The following is a 27,237-nucleotide window of genomic DNA, read 5'->3' as shown; positions in this document are numbered from 1 at the left end:
ATAATGACTGGATTACTGCCTCCATAAAGGAAGATGCCCAAGGATGTCACTGCAATAATTCCCCAGAGCAGGGTTTCCAAACCTATGGTCCATGCAACTCTTGTTTTGTGGTATTGGTCCATGGTATAAGGATGGTTGTGAATCCCTGCCTCAGAGCACTTGCCCTCTTCAGTTGCATTATCAATGACATTCCTTTCATCATTAGATCAGAAGTAAGGATGTTTGCTGATGATTGTGCATTGTGCAATGTTCATTTCCCTTCACAGTTCATTCTGCATGCAGATGACCAAGACATCATTCAGGCATGGGCTGATGAATTCCAAGTGACATTCATGCAGGTGGCAAACAAAGACTGCCTCCTCTAAGAGCCATGATATTGAAAAGCATTATAATTGCCTGATCTCCGCACACCTATGACAAACAAGAGAAAATCTGCAGACGCTGGAAATCCAAGCAACGCGGACAAGATGTTGGAGGAATTCAGCAGGCCAGGTGGCATCTATGGAAAAGAGTACAGCTGACATTTTGGGCCGAGACCCTTCATCAGGGCTGGAAAATAAAGATGAGTAGTCAGAGTTTGAAGGTGGGGGAGGGGAGGAAGAATCACAAGATAATAGGTGAAACTGGAAGGGAGAGAGGGGTGAACTAAAGAGCTGGGAAGGAAGAGAAACAGGGCTGGAGAAGGGGGAATCTGATAGGAGAGGACAGAAGGCCATGGAAGAAAGAGAAGGAGGAGGAGCACCAGAGGGAGGAGTAAGGTGAGAGAGGGAAATGGGAATGGGGAGTGGTGAAGTGGGGGTGGGACATGATCAGAAGTTTGAGAAATCGATGTTCATGCCATCAGGTTGGAGGTTACTCAGACAGAATATAAGGTGCTCCTCCTCCAACCTGAATGTGGCCTCATCTGAAAAGGCCATGGATTGATATGTTGGAAATGAACGGGAAGTGGAATTAAAATGGGTGGCCACTGAGAGACCCTGCTTTTTCTGGTGAACATTTTTATTTATTTATTTTTTTTAATTCACTGAGCACCTATGCTCCGTCTGCATATCAATGCCCTGGAGGTCACTGTTAAACAGAACTGAAATGAACCATCAAAAATTGCCATGCAGACAAAAACAGGTTAGAGGCTTACATCATTGCACTCAAAAGCCTCTCCACCATCTCCAAGGTACAAGTCAAAAATATGATGGAATTTTCTCCAACTGTCTGAAAGAATGTACCTTCACAGAGCAATACTCAGAAACTCGGCACCATCCAGAGCAAAGACAATCCACTTGATTGGGAACCAATTCACTCAACTTCCAGCAAAGATGCCCAGTGGCTGTAGTGTGTACCATCTACAAAATGCACTGCTGTTTCTTCTTCTGTGTTGGTAGCAGATATTGAAAACTTAACCTTAAATGATTTTAATCACCTGCAAGTGCTAATTCACCTTCCTTGCTCCACAGAAAGAATATTTGTTGTTGATCCTCAATAGATTTATGCACATATTAAAATGAGCAAAACCTTTTGAAATACAGTGCAAGCATTTGACTAACCTGAGTTTGCTGATGTCCAATTTCAATTTTTTCCAATAACTTGATGAGGAAATTGTTAACACTAGACCAAGGGTAAATGCTGTTGGAACCATCAAGAACAATCACAATGTCAAGTCGAGACTTGCAAGCTGCAAACACAGAAGATTGTATTTTTTGTAACTCGAGGTTAGAACCGAATAATATTTAAACTCCAGTGTTATATCAATCTGCATATAGTTGGCAATGAGAAGTGTACTTCACTACACTACAATGTGTACATCAACGCACAAAGACAACCTTAGGAACAAGTGCTTCCAGTTGATAATCTCATCTACCAGCAATGTGTTTTTAGAAATAATATTTGTGGATTGATGCTGCATTAATTTTAATTATGTGTTGATGACAGCATAGAGCTTCCATGGAAGTTGGAAATACAATATTATCTCCATATTACTTAGTTCAATTTGTATGATGTACAACAATCATTTGTATTACACAAAATAATCAGCATCTTCATCTTGTAGTGTCTGCTACTTTGTAAATGGCATCCTCTGTCTAGAAGGTGGTTTGACTAACTGAGCCAGAGTAGTTTTTTTTAAATCAACTTTTCTTCTTTACTTCCCTAAGAAGCAGTTCAGATTTTCCTGTGTGTTGCTCCTTGACAAGATGGTAAATCAGGAATTACTTCTGAATGTTGGTATCCAGTGTCCAACCACTAGCTATTTCATTAATATGCCAACACACATCTCAAATGTGTGGGCATTTTAACACACTAGTGCAGAGAATGATGCGAAAGGTGACTAGATAAAATCACATTTTATTGAAAGGGTTAGGCTAAAATGTGATGAGCAATAAAAACAACTTTTATTCAACTTTTCAGAACATTGGATAAAGTATGACTAACAACAAATAATGACCTAAAAATCATTATGGAAAGAAAATTACAATGCAAGGCACAACGAGCCAGAATTATTAAAATAGATAGCAAAGTTTTCCAGAGATTTCTTTTTAATAAGTAAAAGAGTTAACGAAGTGATTGTCAATGCTATAGAATTGAAAGAGGATAATTACTGTCGCATGTACCGAGAAGCCTGTCTTCCATACCGTTCCTACAGATAAAATCATTACATAGTGCAGGTAAGGTGCAAGATCATAACAACACAGACTATGAAGTCAAGAGTCCATTTTGTTGTACTGAAGGATCATTAAAAGTCTTGAAACACAGGGGTAGAATTGGTCCTTGACCCTGTTGGAAGATGCTTTCAGGCTTTTCTGTTTTCTGCTAGATGGAAGAGGAGAAATGTGAGAATGTCCCAGGTGGGTGGAGTCTTTGTTTATGTTGGCTGCTTTACCTGAGGAAGCGAAAAGTGTCCATGGAGAGGGAGCTGGGAAGATGAATCTCAGGGCTGTATACTGCATGTGTACTTTAATAATAAATGTACTTTGAATCTTTGGTTCCATGATGTGCCGAGCTGTGACAATAACACTGCTGTTTATTGTGATCATGTGCAGGGTGGGGTAGGGGGCAAATATGCCTCTTTGTCCCTCTTCTCCACCAGCCTGCTCTCCCTTCTCACACTGGATTCAACTATCACTGCTAGCTCTTGTTCTTGCCCCTCCTCCTATCTTTTCTTTCTGGCTTCTCTCCCCTTCCTTGTTCTCAGTATTCACTACAGAAAAGGATCTTGGTGATTGTAGAGATGATTAACAGCAGATTGAAAAGCTTGTGCATATAGACATTAAGAAAGGGGATGTGCTGGAGCTTTTGGAAAGCATCAAGTTGGATAAGTCTCCAGGACCAGACAAAATGTACCCCAGGCTACTGTGGGAGGTGAGGGAGGAGATTGCTGAGCCTCTGGCAATGATCTTTGCATCATCAACGGGGACGGGAGAGGTTCTGGAGGATTGGAGGTTTGCAGATGCTGTTTCCTTATTCAAGAAAGGGAGTAGAGATAGCCCTGGAAATTATAGACCACTGAGTCTTACTTCATTGGTTGGTAAGTTGATGGAAAAGATCCTGAGATGCAGGATTTATGAACATTTGGAGAGGGATAATATGATTAGGCATATACAGCATGGCTTTGTCAAAGGCAGTTGTGCCTTACGAGCCTGACTGAATTTTTTGAGGATGTGACTAAACATATTAATGAAGGTAGAGCAGTAGATGTAGTAGATATGGAATTCAGCAAAGCATTTGATAATGTACCCAATGTAAGGCTTATTGAGAAAGTGAGGAGGCATTGGATCCAAGGGGACCTTGCTATGTGGATCCAGAATTGGTTTGCCCGCGGAAGGTAAAGAGTAGTTGTAGATGGGTCATATTCTGCATGGAGATCGGTGACCAGTGGTATGCCTCAGGGCTCTGTTCTGGGACCCCTTCTCTTTGTCATTTTAGTAAATGACCTGAATGAGGAAGTGGAGGGATGGGTTAGTAAATTCACTGATGACACAAAGGCTGGAGGTGTTGTGAATAGTGTGGAGGGCTGTCAGAGGATACAGTGGGACATCGATTGGATGCAAAACTGGGCTGAGAAGTGGCAGATGGAGTTCAACCCAGATAAGTGTGAGGTGGTTTATTTTGGTAGGTCAAATATGATGGCACAATATAGTATTAATGGTAAGACTCTTGGCAGTGTGGAGGATCAGAGGGATCTTGGGGTCCAAGTCTATAGGACTCTCAAAGCTGCTGCGCAGATTGACTCTGTGGTTAAAAAGGCGTACGCTGCATTGGCTTTCATGGGATTGAGTTTAAGAGCCGAGAGGTAATGTTGTCAGATCCCAGTTGGAGTACTGTGCTCAGTTCTGGTCACCTCACTACATGAAGGATGTGGAAACTATAGAAAGGGTGCAGAGGAGATTTACAAAGATGTCGCCTGGATTGGGGAACAAGCCTTATGAGAATAGGTTGACTGAACTTGGCCTTTTCTTCTTGGAGCAAAGAAGGATGAGAGGTAACCTAATAGAGATGTTCAAGATGATGAGATGCATTGATCGCATGGATAGTCAGAGGCTTTTTCCCAGGGCTGAAATCACTAACATGAGAGGGCACAGTTTTAAGGTGCTTGGAAGCAGGTACAGAGGAGATGTCAGGTGTAAGTTTTTAACACAGAGTGGTGAGTGTGTGGTTGCCGGCGACAGTGGTGGAAGTGGATATGATAGGGTCTTTTAAGAGACTCCTGGATGGGTACATGGAGATCAGAAAAATAGAGTACTATGGGTAACCCTTGGTAATTTCTAAAGTAAGTACATGTTCGGCACAGTATTGTGGGCTGAAGGACCTGTATTGTGCTGTAGGTTTTCTTTGTTTCTATGTTTCTAAATTTTCCCGTGATTAGGCTAGGGTTAAAGTGGGAGTTGCTGGCTGGAAGGGCCTATTCCACGCTGTTAAGACTATGAAATATTGGGTGATTTGATTGAACTTCCAAAACAACATCTATGTTATCCTCTGCAGAGTTAACAATCGAGCTTTCACCAGCATTTGTCCTTGTTTTGTGAAATGAGTCATCTTATGTGCAGGATCCTTTAATGCAAGGAGGCGGAGGCTGTGTTTACTTCTTGTTTGGTGCAATTTATCCAATACTGTAATAGAAAAACTGGTGTTGAAGTTATGCTCACTGCAAATTGAGCATGCTTGTTTTTGCGATTAGGCTACTTCACTTGAATTAATCAACTTACAGTTAGTTGATACTCTAAAAGTTCAAAGATGATTTAAAACTACTGTAAATTTAAAACAAAATTCAAAAAAAAGTTATAAACTAAATTATTGAATTAGGTTATTATTTGTCTTTGATGAGACCATAGAAATGTTACCTATGTGGCCAAAGCAAAACCCATAACTTACTCACCCTAAGCTTTGTCAATAATACACTAGAAAACTGAGTTCCCTGCAGCTGCAAACTGTTAGAGATAATTGAGGAGCTCTGGAGTTATGTGGATAGCAGTTATTAATTGAATCAAGAACCAGTGTTCAAAAAGAAAGCTGTTCACAATTTATCTTCCACTGATACTTAATGATCATTGAAACCAGTCATTGGTGGAAATGTTCTGATTCTGTACCAAAAAGGCCACGCAGAAGAATAAATGGTCATGTTAAGCAATGTTTATAATGAAGTAAGGGAAGCCATTAAGTGGCCATTTCCTATATTAACACATTATTAAAGGCATATCATCACTTAATAGACAGTTCTGGACATCTCTGTTTTGTCATTTAATCGTCACTATGTTTGTATTTCCAAGGAACCATGCCTCAACACTAGCAAAACCAATATATTTTAGGTATTTTGTGCTTAAAACTAGTAACTGGTATTTGAATATTAATGGGTGTTCTGCCAGTTGGGATGTGCTTTCAATGTAACTATGTAAATCTGCAAAGTTACCTGTCTGCGCTTAAAATGTTAAGGCCAAGTAGGTAGTTTGCCATTGAAACTGTAGTTAATTGTTGATAGTTCTTTTTTGTTTAAAAACTATAAAACATTATGAACAGATGGGTGTGGTGGAGAATAAATAAGTTCTTCTTAGGACCTGCTAATGTGAATAAAGACCTTTCATATCTACTACTTTCAGTTTCCAGTGACTTAAAAGTTACAACACAAACAATACTGCAAATGCTCTCTTAATTTCAGATTAATTAGTTACCCTACTGTTCTCTGGCTCATTGAAATGACAGTTTCCCAGTTTTGAACTCCAAATCAAAATTTTCTTTATTTTCTTTTAAAGCAACACTACCATTCTACTGGGAAAGGATAACGAATGTTTGGACCACAAAATTACAAAATTATCTGTGTAATTTGGGATTCATGCAATTGCCCATTGAATACATGTACAGCAATTTATTAACACAATTACACAATATCACTGATATTGCTTGAATTATTTTCCCATGTTCCTAATAGAAAAAATTTCCAAAAGATGTCAGCACCTAGTTGTTGACCCTAATGTGGCAGACTCTACCTTAATGAATAGCTCTGAGTAATTTTAATTCCATCTCTTTAATAGGAGTAGAACAAAGACACTCTTAAAATGACCTTGTTTCACTTTTCACCCCTTCCTGCTTAGTTCCTGTTTGATCCCCACCAGCTGCAAATATGATTGGGACTTCAGAATATGTAAATTGTAGTCTCATTAGTACAATGTTATTGTCATAATTTCAAAACACTGATAGGCCAGAGTGGCATAATGTTCCAAACCAGCAATCCTTGAAATGTTGATTTAGTATTTCACTGGGAATCCAAGAAATGTTCCACTTGCCCCAATAAAAATGCAGTCCACACTGTCAGCAGTGTTAATAATATCTCTGCCCCTACTCCTGTGATTTCCCTCACCCATCTCAGAATAAGTCACGACCTATTTGACACTGGGAATACAGGAATTCATCCTTCCATGCCTCTGCTGTCTGTATCTCCAATGAATAAGCAGGAACAACATTTGCAGGTGATGAAGTGGCCTGTGTCTTGTGTCTGGATCACTGGTAGAGCCACAAGATCATACCTTCCCCTTCATCTTCTGCTGTTTGTCTGGAGTTAATTTTTTATACTTATGTAATGCCCTGGTTAAGATTTTTACGCTATGCTGTAGGTATTTCATTATTAACGGTATTCTGTAAAAGCAGTGTCCCATGACAGAAAGTATGCTTTGGCTTTGGCTTCGGCTAAGATAAGGACACATGTTGTCTGACTCAGGAATGTGAGTTAGCCAATCGGGATTGTGGGGAAGAGTTTTCTGTTGGACAGTAATGTGGTTCGGGGGTCTTTTTTGGTGGGAGCTATGGAGAGGGCAGGAGGGAAGATGGCTGAGGATGCCATCTCTGTAGCACAAAGTGCTTCTTGCGGATGAATGGCTCCAAGGAGGAAGGACCAGTACTCCCGAGAGAGTGCCCGTTTGCTTGAGATGGAGTTCAAGCGAAGTTTGGAACATGGTGTGTGCTTTCCTGCAGACCATGGATCCAGCGTGTGAGTTAAAGAGGACTCCAGTGTCAACTCCAACCTTATGTGCACGTTCGGACTGCGTTAACTGAAATGGGCCCTTTCATTTTTTTTTCTTTTTCCTACTAACTGTTTGATAAAGCTGAAATCTGTAAATATGCTTTCTTTATAATTTTATGTGGTGTGCAATTTGTTATTTCTTGTTGACTGACAATTGTGTAAAGGCAGTGTTTATGCAGTATTCACTCAAATTGAGGTTTCTTTAATTGGAACATCACAACACTCCTTTTGGTTGAACCTACAAGACCATAAGACATAGGAGCAGAATAAGGCCATTTAGCCCATTGTGTTTGCTCCATCGTTCCATCATGGCTGATCCCGGATCCCACTCAACCCCATATGTCTACCTTTTCACCATATCCTTTGATGCCCTGATTGCAGGAAACAGTCAACTTCCTTGTTAGGTATACCCATGGACTTGGCCTCCACTGCAGTCTGTGGCAGAGCATTCCACAGAATTGCTACTCTGGCTAAAAGAAATTCCTCCTTACCTCTGTTCGAGAATGTCACCCCTCAATTTTGAGGCTGTGCTCTCTAGTTCTGGATGCCCCCACCAAAGGGAACATTTTCTCCACATCTACCCCATCTAGACCTTTCAAAATTTGGTAGTTTTCAATGAGATCCCCCCACAGTCTTCTAAATTCCAGTGAGTACAGAGCCAACGCTGACAAACATTCTTCATATGCTAACCCCTTCATTCCCGGAATCATCCTCGTGAATCTCCTCTGGACTCTCTCCAATGCCAACACATCCTTTCTGAGATATGGGGCCCAAACCTGTTGACAATACTCTGAGGACTGACTAGTGTCTTAGAAACATAGAAAACCTACAGCACAATACAGGCCCTTCGGCCCACAAAGTTGTGCTGAACATTCCCTACCTTGGAAATTACCAGGCTTATCTATAGCCCTCTATTTTTCTAAGATCCATGTACCTATCTCATCCTCCTTCGTTCCAAGGAGAAAAGTCCAAGTTCACTCAACCTATTCTCATAAGGCAAGCTCTCCAATCCAGGCAACGTCCTTGTAAATCTCCTCTGCACCCTTTCTATGATTTCCACATCCTTCCTGTAGTGAGGTGATCAGAACTGAGCACAGTACTCCAAGTGGGTCTGACCAGGGTCCTATGTTGCTGCGAAGGTCTTATAAAGGCTCAGCATTATCTCTTTGTTTTTATATTCTATTCCCTTTGAAATAAATACCAATGTTGCATTTGCCTTCTTTACCACAGACTCAACCTGTAAAATAACCTTCAGGGCATTTTACTCAAGAACTTCTAACTCCTTCTGCATCTCTGAAGTTTGAACCTTCTCCCCATTTAGATAATGGAGGATGAGAGGTGACCTGATAGAGGTGTACAAGATGATGAGAGGCATTGATCGTGTGGGTTAGTCAGAGGCTTTTTCCCAGGGCTGAAATGGTTGCCACAAGAGGACACAGGTTTAAGGCGCTGGTGAGAAGATACAGAGGAGATGCCAGGGGTAAGTTTTTTACTCAGAGAGTGGTGAGTGCGTGCAATGTTCTGTCGGCAACGGTGGTGGAGGCGGATAGGATAGGGTCTTTTAAGAGACTTTTGGATAGGTACATAGATCTTAGAAAAATAGAGGGCTATAGGTAAGCCTAGTACTGTAATTTCTAAGGTAGGGACATGTTCAGCACAGCCTTGTGGGCCGAAGGGCCTGCACTGTGCTGTAGGTTTTCTATGTTTCTATAATAGTCTGCACTATTGTTCCTTTTACCAAAATGCATTATCATACATTTCTCAACCCTGTATTCTAAATGCCACTTTTTTGTCCATTCTTCCAGTTGCTCTGAGTCTGACTGCAAACACATTGTTTCCTCAGCACTACCTACCCCTCCACCTATCTTCATATCATCTGAAAACTTTGCCACAAAACTAACAATTCCATTATCTAAATCACTGACAAACAAAGTGAAAAGTAGCTGTCCCAATACAGACCCCTGAGGAACACCACTAGTCACCGGCAGCCATTCAGAAAAGGCCCCTTTTATTCCCACTCGCTGCTTCCTGCCTGTCAGCCATTCCTCTGTCCATGCCAGTATCTTTCCTGTGACATCCACTGCCTCTCCTTTGTCCACTCTGCTTGTTACTTCCTCCAGGAACTCTGACAAATTTGTCAGACAAGGTTTCCCTTGAGAGACACCACGCTAACTTTGATTTTTTTTTATCATTATTCTCCAAATACCCCAAAACCACATCCTCAATAGCCTCCAACACTTTCCCAACCACTGAGGTTAAGCTAATTGGCCTGTAGTTTATTTTGCTTTCCTCCCTTCTTAAAGAATGGAGTGACATTTGCAATCTTCTAGTCCTCTGAGACTATGCCAGAATTAAGTGATTAGAAACATAGAAATATAGAAAACCTACAGCACAATACAGGCCCTTCAGCCCACAATGCTGTGCTGAACATATCCTTACTTCAGAAATTACCTAGGGTTACCCATAGCCCTCTACTTTTCTAAGCTCCATGTACCTATCCAGGAGTCTCTTAAAAGACCCTATTGTATCCGTCTCCACCACCGTCGCTGGCAGCCCATTCCACGATTTTTGAAAGATCATGACCAATGCATCTGTTATCTCTTCAGGAACCTCTTTCAGGACTCTGGGATGTAGTCCATCTGGTCCAGGTGACTTACTCAGCTTAAAGCTTTTCAGTTTGCCCTGCACTTTTTAATCCCAAATCACACTGATCCTAGATGCAATTTTTTAAACCCCAAATCACACTGACCCCTGTTTACGAAGGGCGGCATTCTCACCATCAAGTCCTGCAGCTGTCTGCAGGCCAGCAACGAGCCAAGTTCCTATATGAGCCCGGTGGCGGGGGCGGGGGGTGGGGGGGCTTCACTTACTGCTCATCTTACAACATTAGTCACTTTGCCTATGAACCATGGGCTCACTTCCGACTAACACACAAAATGCTGGAGGAACTCAGCAGGTCAGGCAGCATCTACGGAAAGGAATAATGATCTGAAGTTTCAGGCCGAGATCAGTTCCTCTAGATTTTGTGTGTAATGTTCTGGATTTCCAGCAGCTGCAGAATCTCTTGTGCTCATTTCCAGCAGTCTCTTTTCCTATTCTTGAGACAATTATACCAAGCTCCTTTATGGTATTTATTTTAAATTGCAGATATAAATTCATTGAAATTTATTGCATTGAAGAAATATATAGAACAGATTAACATGAGTGTACAAAGGGCCCTTACAGGAAGAGTACATAGAAATTTCAAATCTCTAAATTTAAGACTGAAATAATTTTAATAGATACAATGCCAACATTTAGTCTAATCTTGATGTGCAAGGCAACTGGAATCTGTTAATAAAAGATATAAGTTACTGTGTGACTGGAGAACTTAATACTGTGTGAATAGAGAACTCAATTGTTATCATGCCTTTGAATGCATTAAAAGCAATAAGTTGCCAAAAGTTTACATACACTCTTCTTAGTTTAAGTGTTTAATACAGAATAAATAATTCATTGGTCACTATCTGTAAGAACATCATAAATGTGTTTGTGATGATAGATTCAAATAAAAACAGAAATGCAATTTTATAAGGATTGCAACAGTGATATCAAAAAGATTTGTTAAACCAACAGCTTGAAAGTATTATGTTTATGGAAAACACAAGCCAGTGACATATCCTACACAGGACTCCCTTCAGTTCATGAACTATATTCTGGAGAAAGATGACACTATTTTACTCAGGAAAGAATAAGTATTACATATAGCCCAATCAGCAGCTGTAACCATTCCATTTTCCTTTGAATAAATGGAGTTCAAAACTGTTACATTTACATCAAAAACACAGAATAAAAAGGGTCTGCACAGAGAACAAATCTTAACACACTACATTCAGTAGTCACTTTATTAGGTTTACCTGCATACCTTCTCATTAATGCAAATATTTAATCAGCCAATCATATAGCCGCAACTAAATGCATGAAAGCATGCCAACATGGTCAAGTGGTTCATTGGTTTAGTCCGAACATCAAAATGTGGAAGAAATGGGATCAAAGTGACCTTAACTGTAGAATGATTGCCAGACTGGATGGTTTGAGTATCTCAGAAAGTGCTGATCTTTCAACAAAAAATAGTTGCTAGACTGAATCGACAGTGGTGTGAAAAACAAAAAATATCCAGTGAGCAGTAGTTCTGTGAGTGAAAACATTATGTTAATGAGAGAGGCTAGAGGAAAATAACCAGACTGGCTCAGGCTGCTAGGAAACAGGCAGTAACTCAAATAAACATGTATCACAACAGTGGTGTGCAGAAGGGCATCTCTGAATGTCCAGCACATCGAACTTTGAAGTGGATGGGCTACAGCAGCAGAAGATGACAAACATAAACTCAGTGGCTATTTATTAGGTATAGTTAGTACCTAATAGAGTGGCCACTGAGGGTATGTGCAAATCAGAATCAGACTGTTATCAACTTGGGATGAAAATCATGGGTGAAAATGTTCCCATACACATTGACCTTGTCACAGGTTTGGGGAAACTAGGCAGGTCACTGCAATGGATGCTCAGCTGGTGCATGCTGCAGTGACACTGGATGAATGGATGCTGAACAAGTGGATACTTTATTTTCAAAACAATCAGCAGGTCAGATCACAAATGTGAGAAGAGAAAATAGGCCAAACTTTCAGCCTGAGAACTATTCATCAGAAATGGGAAGGCATTAATATAGGGAGTAGAATTAGGCCATTCAGCCCATTGAGCCTGCTCTGCCATTTCATCATGGCTGGTTATCTTTTTCAACCTAATTCTTCTACCTTCTTCTAGTATCTCCTAAGTCACTTCTCAATTTAGAACTTATCAATCTCTGCCTGAAAATACATCCAATCGCTAGTCCTCCATAGTCCACTATGGCAATGAATTCCACAGATTCACCAGCCTCTGGCTGACTCCTCAGCTCAGTGTTAAAGGGACTAGATTCTTGACTCTCCTGTTAATGGAACAATCCTCTCCACATCCATTATATCCAGATCCTTCACTATTCAGAAGGTTTCAATGAGATTCCCATTCCTCCTGATGACCTCCATTTGCCCAGAGCCTTCAAATACTCTTCATATGTTAAGCCTAGGATCATTTTTGTGAATACGCTCTAGACATTCTCTAGACACTTACAATACTTCAAATGTTGAGTGGCGTTGCAACAACCTTGGACTCAATGTCAGTAAGACCAGAAAGGGGAAGTCAAGGGAACATACACCTGTTGGCCAGAAAGAACTAAAGTCTGCAAATCAGTGAATTTGGATGACTCAAGGACAGTGAAAGCAGGTGGACCAATTGCCTCTGTTCCTGCCATGTGCTTGGAGATAGAAGCTGCCATTTTGTGGAACTGTTTTATGTCCTCCATTTTGTGTGTTAGTTGCTTGGCTTGGTCAGTTTTTTTAAAGAAGACACAATAATCCCTCAGGTAATCTGCTGAACTAGGGATAATTTCCAAATATGAAGTTACCTGTAAGGTGTTGGATATAACATGCAGGTCTGTGAATGTTGGTCTGTGTTTGGACTGTGTGATTCAAGCTGATTGAGAATAAACAGCTATAAATGACCAACTGTCACTTGCTGGGAAAAGAGTAATAAATAGACGCTGGCCTGAAGCAGGGGGTGTTCAGGGTCAGACAATGATACTGGAATGCAATATTTGAATCGGTAAGAAATGGATATAAAAGCGGATGCTTCTCATCTGTTGTCAGTGGTAACTCTGTATGAGAAAAACAATCATGGATGTGAGGTGCGGCACGGACACATGGAGATCTGAAATGGGGCTATAAGGAACATGCAGCCAGCAGCAGAAACTCCTTTTTAACTGGTAATATCTTTTCTGTTCTTTGACTTTTCATAGAAGATTAGGAAAACTTAGTTGGTGAGCACACAGCTATTGGTTGTGTAAGTTCCCGTCTTCTTCCATTGAGACAATAAAAATACTTAACGGTAATTACAAACCTCTCTGTGCCTCCCTGGTCATTATTATGAAGGACAATTCTTGTAACACACTCATGTCCCTTCCGCCTTATCGATTCTCTACTCAGTTAAAAAAAATACTCCATACCCTTACTCTTTCTACCAAAGTGCATAACCTCACACTTTGCTATACTGTATTCCACCTGCAACTCCTTTGCCCACTCTCCAAACATGTCCAAGTCCATTAGCATACTCTTTGCCTCCTCAATACCACCCGTCCCTCCACTTATCTTGGTATTATCTGCAAACTTGTGCTACAATTCCATCAGTTCCTTCATCCAGATCACTAATATATAAATTGAAAAGGTGCAGTCCCAACACTGGCCCTTGCCTAGACAGGGTAGGCACTGAGAGGATGTTTCCAGTTGTGGGAGAGTCTCAGGCCAGAGGCCACAGCCTCTGAATACAATGATAGGACTTTGGAACTGAGATGAGGAGGACTTTCTCTTGCAAGATAGCAGTGAATTTGTTGGGTAGTGAGGCAGAGATAAGCCTCTATCAAAGGAGGGGTTAGGTGGTCCTTCTCTCCACTAGCCAACAGGTCACCCTTGGGAAAGGTGTAACACCCGCTTAGTGCCCCCAATCAGGGTCATGTGTAGTCATGGGAGCAGGTGGTGGATGGTCATATGAACAGCTGGTGTATTTTACAAGTCCTGGTACTGACGCCAGGCAGACAATCTCTGAAGAGTAATGATAATGGCTGGGGTCACCCAACTTGTAAAGCCACTGTCCAGAAGAAGGCAATGGAAAGCCAAGAACAACCATGGACATATAAAGACTATGATTGTCCACGTCATAGGACACAGTACATGGAAAAAAACATGAATCTGTAGAATTCATTGTCATAGATGGGTGTGGAGGTCAAGTCAATGGGTATATTTAAAGCTGAGGTTGATAGGTTCTTGCTTAGTAAGGGCATCCAAGGTTATGGGGAAAAAGGCAGGTGAATGGTGTTGTGAGGGTTAATCAACCACGGATGATTGAATGGTGGAGCAGACAATGGGCTGAATGACCTAATTCTGTTCCTGTATCTTATTGTCCAATTTCTCTTCACAAGACTGAAGGAAGTCATTCGACCCATTGATTTTATTTTGATTTGGATATTCCTATTCATTCTGTTCCCTCGTCAATTTTGGTTTAACTTATCAGTCATTCCATTCCTATCAATAATCCTTGATTTTTCTGCTACCCATCTACTTTAGGCGCAGTTCATAGCAACCATGTTTCTGCAATATGAGAGGTAATCAAATGACCTCTCATAGTTAATTGAGCATTTGGGATGGTATTGAGAATCCTTGTAAGAGGAGGATACACATAGCCCTTTGTAAGTGCAGAAGGAGTGCACTACCCATCAACTACCCACCTGCCCCATCCTGTCAAGGCTCCTGCCCCATCGGGTAAGAGTCTCTGTTTTATAAATAAGTGACATTGGCCTTATTAGCCATTACAGAACCGATCAAACTGTATGGAAACAAATCATCCTCAATCCTAAAGGGCTGTTCACGGTATGCGAAAGTGAACACTATCTTAATAAGTAAAATATAAAACTCAAGGACTAATATTGTTAAGCATATCTTGAAATCTCAGCTTTTACTAGTTTGGTCATCATCATCCAGTTTGAAAAGTGAAAAGGCTAACATTGTTTAACACTCTCAAATAGCTATATAAATATTTTTATTGCCAACAACTTTTACTCTTGGGAACTTCAAGCATTTTCTGAAATCGACCTTTCTTCTGAGAAAAGTGCTCTTTTCACATCAGAACTAATCTTTAGCAAGACCCATTAGAGGCAATGTTTAATGAAAATTATCAATAAGTCTGGGACCTTGCTTTGTTTCCAAACGTTCGTACTGCTTTTTCCCTAAATAGCAATACTGCTTAAGGAATCTTCCATATATGTTCATTTTAACATTACCTCTGTTTAAACTTGATTACTTGTGAAACCATGTACAAGTGTAATGCTTTGCTGCATACCTTTTACTGTAGGAGCTATGGTGTTTACAACTTGAAAAGTGGAGCTTACATTCGAACAGGCACCAACTGTATAGTACAGGCCTCCACACTTGTAAGCATAAAGTGGTCCACATGTCTGAAATAAAGAATATGAAACAAAAGTACTTTAAAATGTTTGTAAAACACTAAACATCTCCTTCCTCTATTGTTTTTTCCTTTCTCCTTCTCTTCTACTGATAGTTGTGTTGGCCTGTGGTTAAGTGGTTAAGGTGTTCATCTAGTGATCTGAAGGTCACTAGTTCAAGCCTTGGCTGAAGCTGCGTGTGTGTCCTTCAGCAAGGCACTTAACCACACATTGCTCTGCGATGACACCGGTGCCAAGCTGTATGGGTTCTAATGCCCTTCCCTTGGACAACATCGGTGGCGTGGAGAGGGGAGACTTGGGCAACTGCCGGTCTTCCATGGTCTATTGAGACTAACGGTGGCCAACTACTATCAGTGATAACTATTGATAGTAGTTACACAGACAAGGAAAATAACAAAGAATGAATCTAGACAACTGTGGTGAACTACATATACCTGTCTGGACTGCTCCTGTGGCTCCTCCCACAGACCCTCACTGACTGCTCCTGTGGCTCCTCCCACAGACCCCTGCTGACTGCTCCTGTGGCTCCTCCCACAGACCCCTGCTGACTGCTCCTGTGGCTCCTCCCACAGACCCCTGTATAAAGGCGATTGAGGCCTGAGCCCGGCTTCATTCTCCAGGATGTAGTGTTGTTCATTCTTCCAGTCAATAAAAGCCGATATCTCGCTTCTTACGTCTCAGAGTGAGTTATTGATGGTGCATCAACTTTAACATCTACTGTTTAAGGAAGCATGGAGATATCCAGACAGGTTGCTTTCTATGGTGTATTGAGAAAAATTGGTGAGGGTCAATGGGGCCAGACCAAATTTCTTCAGCCTCTTGAGGAAATAGGAACATTGGTGAGCTTTCTTGGCCATTGGACCAGGACTGCATATCGGGGATGCCTACGAACTTGAACCTCATAACCCTCTCAACTTCAACATCGTTGATGTAGAGAGGAGCCCTGAATGATGCTTGAAGGAGAGGCTGCATGGCAAAACAGCAGAGAAAACTTTGTTGCTATTTATGTAGTTTCATGAGATTTGTTAGTGATGTGTTGCTCAAATTGTATGCTTTTATAGGAACAACCAAGTAAACTTGAACTCACTGCAAAAGCTCTGCAGTATTATCATGGATGTTTACAGAATACAGTCCTGTCAACTGCCTCTTGCCATCACTGTATCTTTATTAGCTGCTTCTATCCTGCTTCAGGATCTCTGTTAAAAGACAATAACCAAAGCTCGCTCCACTCCTAAGGCATCTTTAATGTGATAACATGTAGAATGTAGAATTGCTTCAAAGGAGTTTATAGGACAAAATCGTGGTTAAATCACACAGATATTGAAACACATGACCAAAAATTTGCTCATTTTAAGGGGTAATTTGAGATACATGAAGTGATTTCCAGAAAGAAGGGCTTTGCATTTGAAGGTCTGAATATAGTCAAGAATCCAGAATTGGAGAAGACTTGATTACAAAGATGTAGAGGTGTAAGGATATGGTGGGAAAAAGTCCAATCTAGATAGGATGCTTTCTATGGTGCATTGAGAAATTGCAGAAAGTATGACATTTGATCTCTATGTAGACAGCACAATTAAAGTTTTAGGATTTAGGACTCTTACCAGAAAGCCTCCATTGGGATTTGCTGCCAGCGATAGTCCTAGTGTCATGTTTTCCTTCACTTCAGTGATATTAGGTACTGTTAAGTATTCTGTAACAAGAAAGAAGCATCGAATCACCAAACCCTTATTTTCTGTCATCTTGTCCTGAAGGCAACTCAGTCCCAGAGAGCCTGGTTGGCTTGGTCCAGTCTCCTGGCACTAATGCGAGCAAGATAATATGGAAAAGTTGAAGAAGTTGTCACCTAGAGAGACGGTGGGAGCAGGATTGAGATGCTAGACCCAGTACCAGTGCTGATTACTGGAACTGAGAGCTTACAGATAAGCAGGAGGTGGAGCCTAATGTCATTAATTGTATCCGGCAAGATCCAAAGTACTTCAAGGCTTGATGTCAATCCTCCACGGGGCTGAAGGCCTCTGCCAGTATTTGGACAGAAGTAGCTAATCATAGAAATGGCACCTGTTCCAATATTTTTTTGAATCTGTCTTGGGAATGGACACTGGATTTTCCATTTATCACAGGTGATCCAAGACTGTCCTTGATCTTAGAATGCTAGTACAGAGGCCATCCAGAAAACCTGTTCACACAATCCTTAGAAATCAGTTAGTGAGCTCCCAGTCCAGTAAAGACTCACTTATATCATTTAATTAAAAAAAAACCATGGCAGATGCTGGAAATTGGTAGTAAATAAAAAACAGAAAATACTGGAATCACCTACTAAAGCAGATAGCATCGGTGGAAAGAGAAAATGGGTCTGGATCTGAAAGTTAACTGTGTCTTTCTTCCCTCCGTTCTTGCCTAATCTGCACAGTGTTTGCAGCATTTTCAGTTGACATTTAATCTCTCCTGCCTTATATCCTATAATATATAGTATCACTACCTGAGATATCTTATTAAGGGTGCACATGTGCATGTGTGCATTCTGAAAAGAAGCTGGAATAAATCATCTACATGTTTCAAATTCCTTCATACTTCTCCTAGATCAGCCCTTAATAACAAGGAGTTTAGCAACGTTATCAGAGAATGCCTCTGATTTTAACTTTACATTGAAGGAGGCACAAATAACTGGTTTAAAATCCTTTATCAGTGATGATTTCTAGCATAAATCGAACAGTTTAAATCACCTGGTTTTCTTTTCTCTTACTTACACATTCCATTCTTTTGAGAGATGATGCAATAGACTGATCAAAGTTAACACACTAATTTTATTCTTGCTCCATAATTTTCATGCCAGAAAATATATTTTAATTTTACCAGTCAAGTTAAGTTTCACACATTCAGGATTGCTGGTCTTGAATGTTGGGCATTTGTAGATGTCACCAGTTCTGCGTTTGGGCTGGCCTTCCCAAGGAGAACCAATCAGAAGCCTAAGTGGAAAGAAGAATACACCATGATGATGTTATATTACAATAATATTGATAGGAGAATGAGGGGTCCAGTCAACCATAGAGTTTCAAATCCTGGTGGAAGATAACTCCCAGTTCTGGATGGCCTTCAACAACTCACCGTTTGTCAGCACAGTTTTCAGCTACCATTTACAGTATATTCAGAATCTATTTCCTTGAGCTTTGTGGTAGCATACCATATGATGGAGAGGGTCTTTGATGTGATGATGGAACTTAGTCTCTTAAACCACCAGTAGTGTCTTGTACAGCTGCATCCATGATAGGCAAAGTTAAAGTCACATAGGTTTATCCTATGTGTTCATCCTGACCTTCAGAAGACATCCGACTAAATAGGCTTTGACAGTTTTTGGCATCTTTTCAAGCCCTAAAGTTCTGGGAATAGTGCTACAAATATTTCAATGATGTGTTTTCAAAATAATGAACACATCAACAAATCTCCACTTACACTCACTACACCAGAAGTCCGACAATGCATGACTAACACATCATTCTCCTACCTACCATTTTTAGTAATCAGCATGGAAAACTAATATCCACATGCACCATCATACCCACAGACTGAGACACTGACCTCTCTCATGAACTGCATATCCACTGCCAGCTATTGAGGCATGCAAGGTACATTATCCAGTCACATTGTGTGTCACTCACTAATGGACTTGAAGGGCATAATCTGGGCTGGCAACAAACTTGAACTGAGGTGCCTGTTACTCCTTGCATCCCTTGAAAAAAAGTGCCCAGCATCTGCAGATTTCCTCGTGTTTGCCAGCAAAACTATATTGGGACTGATAATTCTATTATTGCATATTTTACCATCTTACTTACATACCATTTCCCATCTCATATTCCTCTTCTAATGCACAAACTGCCGATGATACAAACATGCCTTCCTTGGTCTCACACTTGCCTTCTCCAGCAAGGCCATGTGCCTGTGGCTTTCTCACTTCTGACGAGCAGCCAGGGAAAACAATGCTAAGAAAAGAAGTGCACCAAGATAAAAATACCACTCGGACTCAGTTATTTGTTTGTGTCCGTCAGCTATGGATTGGGCTCAACTTGATGCTTTCCAAAAGCTACAGCATATCCTCTTTCTTAATGTCTATATGCTCACACTTTTCAATCTGCTGTAAGCCATCTCTACAATCACCAAGATCCTTCTCCATAGTGAATACTAAAACAAAGTATTCATTAAGTATCGCTGCTATCTCCTCCGGTTCCATACGCACTTTTCCACTGTCACACTTGATTGGTCCTATTCTCTCACGTCTTCTCCTCTTGCTTTTCACATACTTGTAGAATAGAACATAGAATAGTACAGCACAGTACAGGCCCTTTGTCCTACAATGTTGTGCTGACCCTTAAACCCTGCCTCCCATATAACCCCCCACCTTAAATTCCTCCATATACCTGTCTAGTAGTCTCTTAAATTTCACTAGTGTATCTGCCTCCACCACTGACTCAGGCAGTGCATTCCACGCACCAACCACTCTCTGAGTAAAAAACCTTCCTCTAATATCCTGCTTGAACTTTCCTCCCCTTACCTTAAAGCCATGTCCTCTTGTATTGAGCAGTGGTACCCTGGGGAAGAGGCGCTGGCTGTCCACTCTATCTATTCCTCTTAATATCTTGTATACCTCTATCATGTCTCCTCTCATCCTCCTTCACTCCAAAGAGTAAAGCCCTAGCTCCCTTAATCTCTGATCATAATGCATGCTCTCTAAACCAGGCAGCATCCTGGTAAATCTCCTCTGTACTCTTTCCAATGCTTCCATATCCTTCCTATAGTGAGGCGACCAGAACTGGACACAGTACTCCAAGTGTGGCCTAACATTACCACACAACTCTTAAACTCTATCCCTTGATTTATGAAAGCTAACACCCCATAAGCTTTTTTAACTACCTTATCTACCTGTGAGGCAACTTTCAGGGATCTGTGGACAAGTACCCCCAGATCCCTCTGTTCCTCCACACCACCAAGTATCCTGCCTTGTACTACTTTGTACTCTGCCTTGGAGTTTGTCCTTCCAAAGTGTACCACCTTACACTTCTACAGGTTGAACTCCATCTGCCACTTCTCAGCCCACTTCTGCATCCTATCAATGTCTCTCTGCAATCTCCGACAATCCTCTACACTATCCACAACACCACCAACCTTTGCGTCATCTGCAAATTTGCCAACCCACCCTTCTACCCCTACATCCAGATCGTTAATAAAAATCACGAAAAGTAGAGGTCTCCGAACTGATCCTTGTGGGACACCACTAGTCAGAACCCTCCAATCTGAATGTACTCCCTCCACTATGGCCCTCCGCTTTCTGCAGGCAAGCCAATTCTGAATCCACCTGGCCAAACTTCCCTGGATCCTATGCCTTCTGACTTTCTTAATAAGCCTACTGTGTGGAACCTTGTCAAATGCCAGATGGGCTGAATAGCCTAATTCTGCTCCAATGACTTATGTTTTTATGGTCTAAATCTTATCCCCCGTGAAGCAACATTTATACACCTTACAAATTCCAAAGAAGTTAAAAATAACAAACACTAAGTTAGAATTAATCAGCATCTAACAAGCAAGCTCCTGATAATACTTCTACTGAGCAAAGTTTGGGAGTGGGGTTATTGATGCTGCCAAATATTTGTTTCTCCCATTTATTTCTAATGTAAGGTACTGTCTAACTCCAGTTCTGTAGTACTTGCGTTAACTCAGTTTTGATTGTTTTATCTCTGGTGCCTGTGAATGTTACATATGCTGGTGTCCTTTCCCAAATACACTAAGTATACAAGTGTGGGTGTGGGACAAACTGGAAACAAATCAGCAACCACAGCAGTGCAGGAACATCCTGCAAATCCCTTCAGGTTTCTTTTTCGTGCAATAAGAAATTTATTTATGCAGACCAACCACTGATCTATAAATAATTAACTTTTAAGCCTTGATGTAACCCCTACTGATACTGTTGTGATCATGGAAGAAAAATAGGATTGGCTTCACTTTCTGTTAACAGCAACATCTCCACTTGCAAAACGTCTCCAAGTCTACGACTGCTAATGATAAACTGCAAACAGTAATTTTTCTCCCAAAAGATAACACAAATTATTTTGAAAGCAATTTGCTTCATTCATGCTACAACTACTTCACATTCAAATTCACCAATGATTCCTTCATTTCATTAAGTTATTTAATCATGATAGATCCACTACCATTTAAGCATGGCAGTCTATTTAAAGTCTTTGCTATCATTTTCAAAATAGGAAAATCAGGTTAATTTGGCCTAACAAATCCTTTAATTCCTAACAATGTATTGAGTTCTTTCCCCAAAATACCCAAGTTATAAATAAGTCTGCCAAATTGCATTTACATTCTGGATCCTATCAGAAATCTAACTGCAATAAGACAAACAGGAAAAAGCAACTTTGAAATTATTACATATTGCAAACATTGACATGTAGCCAGCAAAATACTTCAATCAAGTGGATAATTATCTGTGTTGTCTTCATTGCTACACATCCTGTGAAAGCTACACGAAAACTTAAAATGAATGAAGCAAAGTTTTGCTCAGAATATGGGAAACATTTTATACAACTGTAAGCTTTGGTGACATGAATTTGTGTTCTGTTGTTTGATACAAAATATACAAATAACTAAATTATCAGATAATGATTTATGCAACTGTGTGTTGACTGTTTAACACCAAAGAAATCACACAAACACTAATCATATGTTTCAAGACATCATTTCTGTCAGAAAAAAATAGTAGAGTGAAATTATAAGCCTTATGAATATTGATATTGGTTACCCAATTAAAATAAAAACTGTTTTATATCTAAGGATCATTTTCAACTTCTGTATACTTAAAGTATAACGTACGCGCCTAGCAGGGATTGCGGGGGACATCCAGTTTTTTTGCAAACTGAATGGTCCACTTGTTTAAATTAACTTGAGTGGGCCTCAGTTCCTGGCTCTTGACTTTATTTGCAGAAATATCCTGCACTCCATCAAAAGCAAACTCTCTTTCAACAGTTCTATTTCCATTTCTGTAAGTTCTTTTACAATTCCCACTTCCTTCTTTCTTTCAAAATCTCTATCAAACCTTTGGTTCAGATTTTGCAATCAATCATGATTGCTGGACTTGGCACTAATCCAGAAATGTTTTGTGGACCCTCTTGTGCCATTAAATGCCACGATTATTTTTACTGCCTAGTTTTAATGACCAAATACACAATTCATTTTAATATTTTCATTTTCAGGATCTAAGAAATATTGGCAAGGGCTATAGATGCCCTTGAGAAAGTGGTGGTGAGGTGCCTTCTCAACTTCTTGCAGTACTTCTGGTAAAGATATTCCCATAATCCTTTTGGCTAGGGAGTTTGACCAAGTGAAGATGAAGGGATTGCTGTAGGATGCTGCATCACTTGGACGTGAGCACGTAAATTGGTGGTGTTTCCATAAATCTGAAGCCCTTGCTCTTCTCAGCGGTGGAGGTTGCATGCTTGGTAATAAGACTGTCAAAATAGCTTGGATGAGCAAACAAAAAATGTTGTGGCTGGTCTACACTGCAGTCACTGTGTGCTAGTGACAGAACATATGAACGTTTACGATAGCATAGAGTATATCAATCGAACAGGCTGTTTTGCCTTCAATAGTGTGAGTTTCTCATGTGTTTTTGGGACTGCACTGGGGAGTTTTCCACACTTTCCTGAGCTGTACATAGTGGTGCTGGACAAGCTTTAGCGTTCCTCTGAAATGTTACAGCCACAACACTTACAAGGGTGGTCCAGATGAGTTTCTGATCAGTGGTGATCTCAGGATATTGCTGCTGTGGGACTCAGTGACGATAATGCTACTGAATGTCAAAATAGGCAGATAGACTTTTTTTTTAAAAAAGAAGCCTTCATCTGTGACATGAGTGTTACTAACCACAAATAACCCATGCCTGAATGTAGTCTAGGTCTTGCTGCATTCATGCTTCCTTTGTTGAAAAATAGCGACTGAAGATTATGTACTTCTGACCTTTTTGATGGAAGGAAAGTCATTGAAGAAGTAGGTGAAGTTGTTTGGTTCCGGATCATTGCTCTGAAGGATGCCTACAGTGATATCCTGGAACTAAGATAATTGATCTCCCATAGCCAATACCATTTTCCTTTGTGCAAGGGAAGGCTCTGACCACTGAAGTCTGTTCCTCGTGATTTTCATTGCCTTGCAATGTGGCCTTGAAATTCAGTTCTTTTCATCCATGTTCAAACCAAGGCTTTAACCTCTCACTCAATGTCAATAAGACCAAGAAACTGATTGTAGACTTCAGGAGAGGGAAACCAGAGGCCCATGATCCAGTACTCATTAGAAATTCTTGGGCGTCACTATCTCAAAGGACCAGTCCTGGACCCATCATATAAATATAATTGCAAATAAAGCACAACAGTGCCTCTACTTCCTTAGGAGTCTGTGGAGGTTCAGCATGTCATCAAAAATCTTGGCAAACTTCTATAGATGCGTGGTGGAGAGTGTACAGCCTGGGTGCATTATGGCCTGGTATGGGAACACCAATGCCTTTGAGCATAAAATCCTATAAAAGGCAGTGGATTCGACCCAGTACATCACGGGTAAAACTCTCCCAACCACTGAGCATGAATCGTCATAGAAGAGCAGCATCCATCATCAAAGATACTCACCACCCAGGCCGTGCTCTTTTCTTGCTGCTGCCATCGGGTGGAAGGTACAGGTGCCTCAGGACTTGTACCACAGATTTAAGAACAGTTACTGCTCCTCAAACATCAGGCTCTTGAACAAAAGGAGATAGCTACACTCATTCCATTTCAGGTGCTTCCACAACCAATGGTATCACTTTAAGGACTCTTTATCCTGTTATTTCGTGCTCTTTCATCTCATCTTACTTCATACTTGTTATTTATTGCTATTTACTTATATTTCCACTTGCACAGTTTGTTGTTCCTTGATCCTGTTTACAGTTACTGATCCAGAGGTTTGCTAAGTATGCCGGGAGGAAAAAACATTTCATTGTTGTATGTGGTGACATGTATGTACTCTGATAATAAAAGTTTCATTTGAACTTTCTGAACTTTGATGAAACACGGCTAGCACATTGATGTTTATACACATTGGAGATCAAGTTATTGGTGAGTAAATGCCAGTTGGTAGCACTTTTGATGTCACCTTCAATCACCCTGCTGATGGCTGAGATCAGATTTACAGAGATGTAATAGGTCAGATTGGATTGTTTTTGTGAACAGTGCTTTCCACTAGGTTTTCTACATGTCATTAATCTCGGAAGACATCACGAATGTTGATTGTAGGTAGTAATCAGGAGATTTTCTTGTTCAGGTTTAACCTGATACTATGAAGATGCCAAGGTTTATTCCCACTGTGTCACTCCCTCTGGTCCATTTGTCTTGCAAATTAAGAGCATACCCAGTTGATAGAAAAATCTCCCATGCTCTCTGTGTGGACAACATTGTCAGGTCGTTGCTTGACTAGTATAGAGATATCCTTCCCAATTTAGACACGTGACCACATATGTTTGTGCAGAGGATTCTGCAAAGTCACCTGGGTTTGGATAATTTTGCCATGTTCAGTGTCATGTGCTGTACACTTCTATTTCTCTCTTTCAATCTAGCAGTAATGTACTTGCTTCTTCTTGCATAGGTCATTTCAGAGGGAACTTGGTCACCTACAGACCAGACCAGGTAAGGATAGCATGTTCTCACCACGGGATAGCAATCGATAAGCCAAGAGATTTGAATGTAAAACAATAACTTTTATATATGACGATCATTACTAATGATTAGTTTATTTTTTTAAAAACAGCTATGTCTTAATTTCAAGTCTATATCTGCTATGGTGGAATTTGAATATGGAATCCGGATTGTTAGTCTCAGCCACCTCGGGCTGCATACCATTATGACAAATACTTCAGTATAGGCACAACAATCATAGTCTTATTAGCATAAAGATCAAAAAGAATTGGGAGTCTAGTAGTTAAGAACAAAGAACAGAGAGACCAAAGATGGCAGAGCAATGTGTTCTGCCTTTCCCATGCCCCATAGACAAGAAATACTCTACTTAAAATCATAGGCAAGAGTTAACCAATCAGAATACTGAATTTGTCAGACTGCTTTGAAAACGAGGAGTAGGATAATTCTGAGTGTGTGTGTGTGTGTGTGTGTGTGTGTGTGTGTGTGTGTGTGTGTGTGTGTGTGTGTGTGTGTGTGTGTGTGTGTGTGTGTGTGTGTGTGTGTGTGTGAGGGCTCATCCTGAATTGCTCCAGAAATGCTTGTGGACTGCCTTCTTAAACAGTCGCAGTCCTTGAGGTACAGGTATACCCCCTACCCCTGTGCTGCAGGGCGAAGGTTTCCAGGATTTTGAACTGGTGACAGTGAAGGAAAAGTGATAGATTTCCAAGTCAGCATGGTATGTAGCGTGCAGGGCAACTTCCAAGTGTTGGTGTTCCCATAGTTTTGCTGCCTTGTCTTTCTAGTTGGTAAAGACTGCAAGCTTGGAAGATGTTACAAAAGGAACCTTGGTGAATTATTGCAGTACTTTCTGAAGAGATTACAAATTGCTGCCACTATGAGTCAGTGTTGAAGTGAGTGAATGGACATGGATCTGTCCCTATAAAGCAGGATGCTAAGTCATTACTCACTGTAGGATTCTTAGACTCTGAACTACTCTTGTAGCCACATTATTTATGTGTCTACACAACTTCAGTTTCTGGCCAATAGTAGCCCCCAGGATACTTAAAGTGAGGAATTCATTGATAGTAATGTCATCGAATGTCAGGGAATGTCAGATGGATTTTCGCTTATTGGATATGATCATTGCCTGGCACTTGTGTGACACAAAAGTTACTTGCCACCTCTCAGCACGTGCCTGGATACCATCCATTGATTGTTGCATTGGTCTGTGGATGGTTTCATTATCTGAGGAGTCATGAATGGTACTGAACATTGTACATCATTGTTATTATTATCCTTTATATAAAATCCAAGCCATTCTGCAATTGTACTCCTTATTTATCTTTACCATTTACCTTTCTAACATTCTATGAAGTGTCGTCTTGAAGTGTTTTGGAGATCCTGTTTGCTAATTAACACATAAGCTGTATACTATAATGAAAGAACTTGAAGCTGAATTAAACATTCAGTCTTCTCATTGAGTTATGTAGTAATTACCATGATAGGGTATTCAGTGCTAAGTAATTACTTATAATGTGCAAATTTTGATTATTATAATGTGCCTCATTTATTATTTGTTCCAGGGATATAATAATTTAGATGATATATTTTTGCCTACTTCTCTGTCAATCAACTAGACTTATTAATCATTATTTATTATCTCACTTCATGTTTTTTTTCAAACAGGGAGGAGAAAAATAGTTGACAAATCAAACAGAAAGAAAGACGGTGCACCCTCAATTATATTCTCATATAGTAATCTGATCAATTCTTAACGTAGATGGATTATAGAATAGTACAGCACAGGACTAGCCAATTGGCAAAGTTATCATTAATTTAATCCTCTCCCAGCACATTGGCCATATCCCTTCCTTCTCTGCATTTTCATGTGTCTATCTCAGAATCTTATAAATGTTCCTGTGCTATCTGCCTCTATTACTACCCCTGGCAGGGCATTCCAC

General features: G+C 40.5%; 1 protein-coding gene across 4 annotated transcripts in view; it reads right to left on the bottom strand.

Annotated features, from left to right (window-relative positions):
* Positions 1 to 27,237, bottom strand: part of LOC140737765 (integrin alpha-1-like) — a 196,820-nt gene that overhangs the window by 139,869 nt on the left and 29,714 nt on the right. For all 4 annotated transcript variants that reach the window (XM_073064394.1, XM_073064392.1, XM_073064390.1 and 1 more), the window contains exons 3-6: positions 18,441 to 18,553; positions 17,189 to 17,277; positions 15,464 to 15,578; positions 1,542 to 1,669 (exon numbers count right to left, since the gene is read on the bottom strand). In XM_073064394.1, the coding sequence (XP_072920495.1) occupies positions 1,542 to 1,669; positions 15,464 to 15,578; positions 17,189 to 17,277; positions 18,441 to 18,553 (445 nt within the window). The remainder of the gene's footprint in view (positions 1 to 1,541; positions 1,670 to 15,463; positions 15,579 to 17,188; positions 17,278 to 18,440; positions 18,554 to 27,237) is intronic.

Source organism: Hemitrygon akajei, chromosome 13 (assembly GCF_048418815.1).
Source record: "Hemitrygon akajei chromosome 13, sHemAka1.3, whole genome shotgun sequence".
NCBI classification, from domain to species: Eukaryota; Metazoa; Chordata; class Chondrichthyes; order Myliobatiformes; family Dasyatidae; genus Hemitrygon; species Hemitrygon akajei.
Note: the sequence above shows the minus strand (reverse complement) of the source record. Positions and strands in the feature narration are given on the sequence as shown.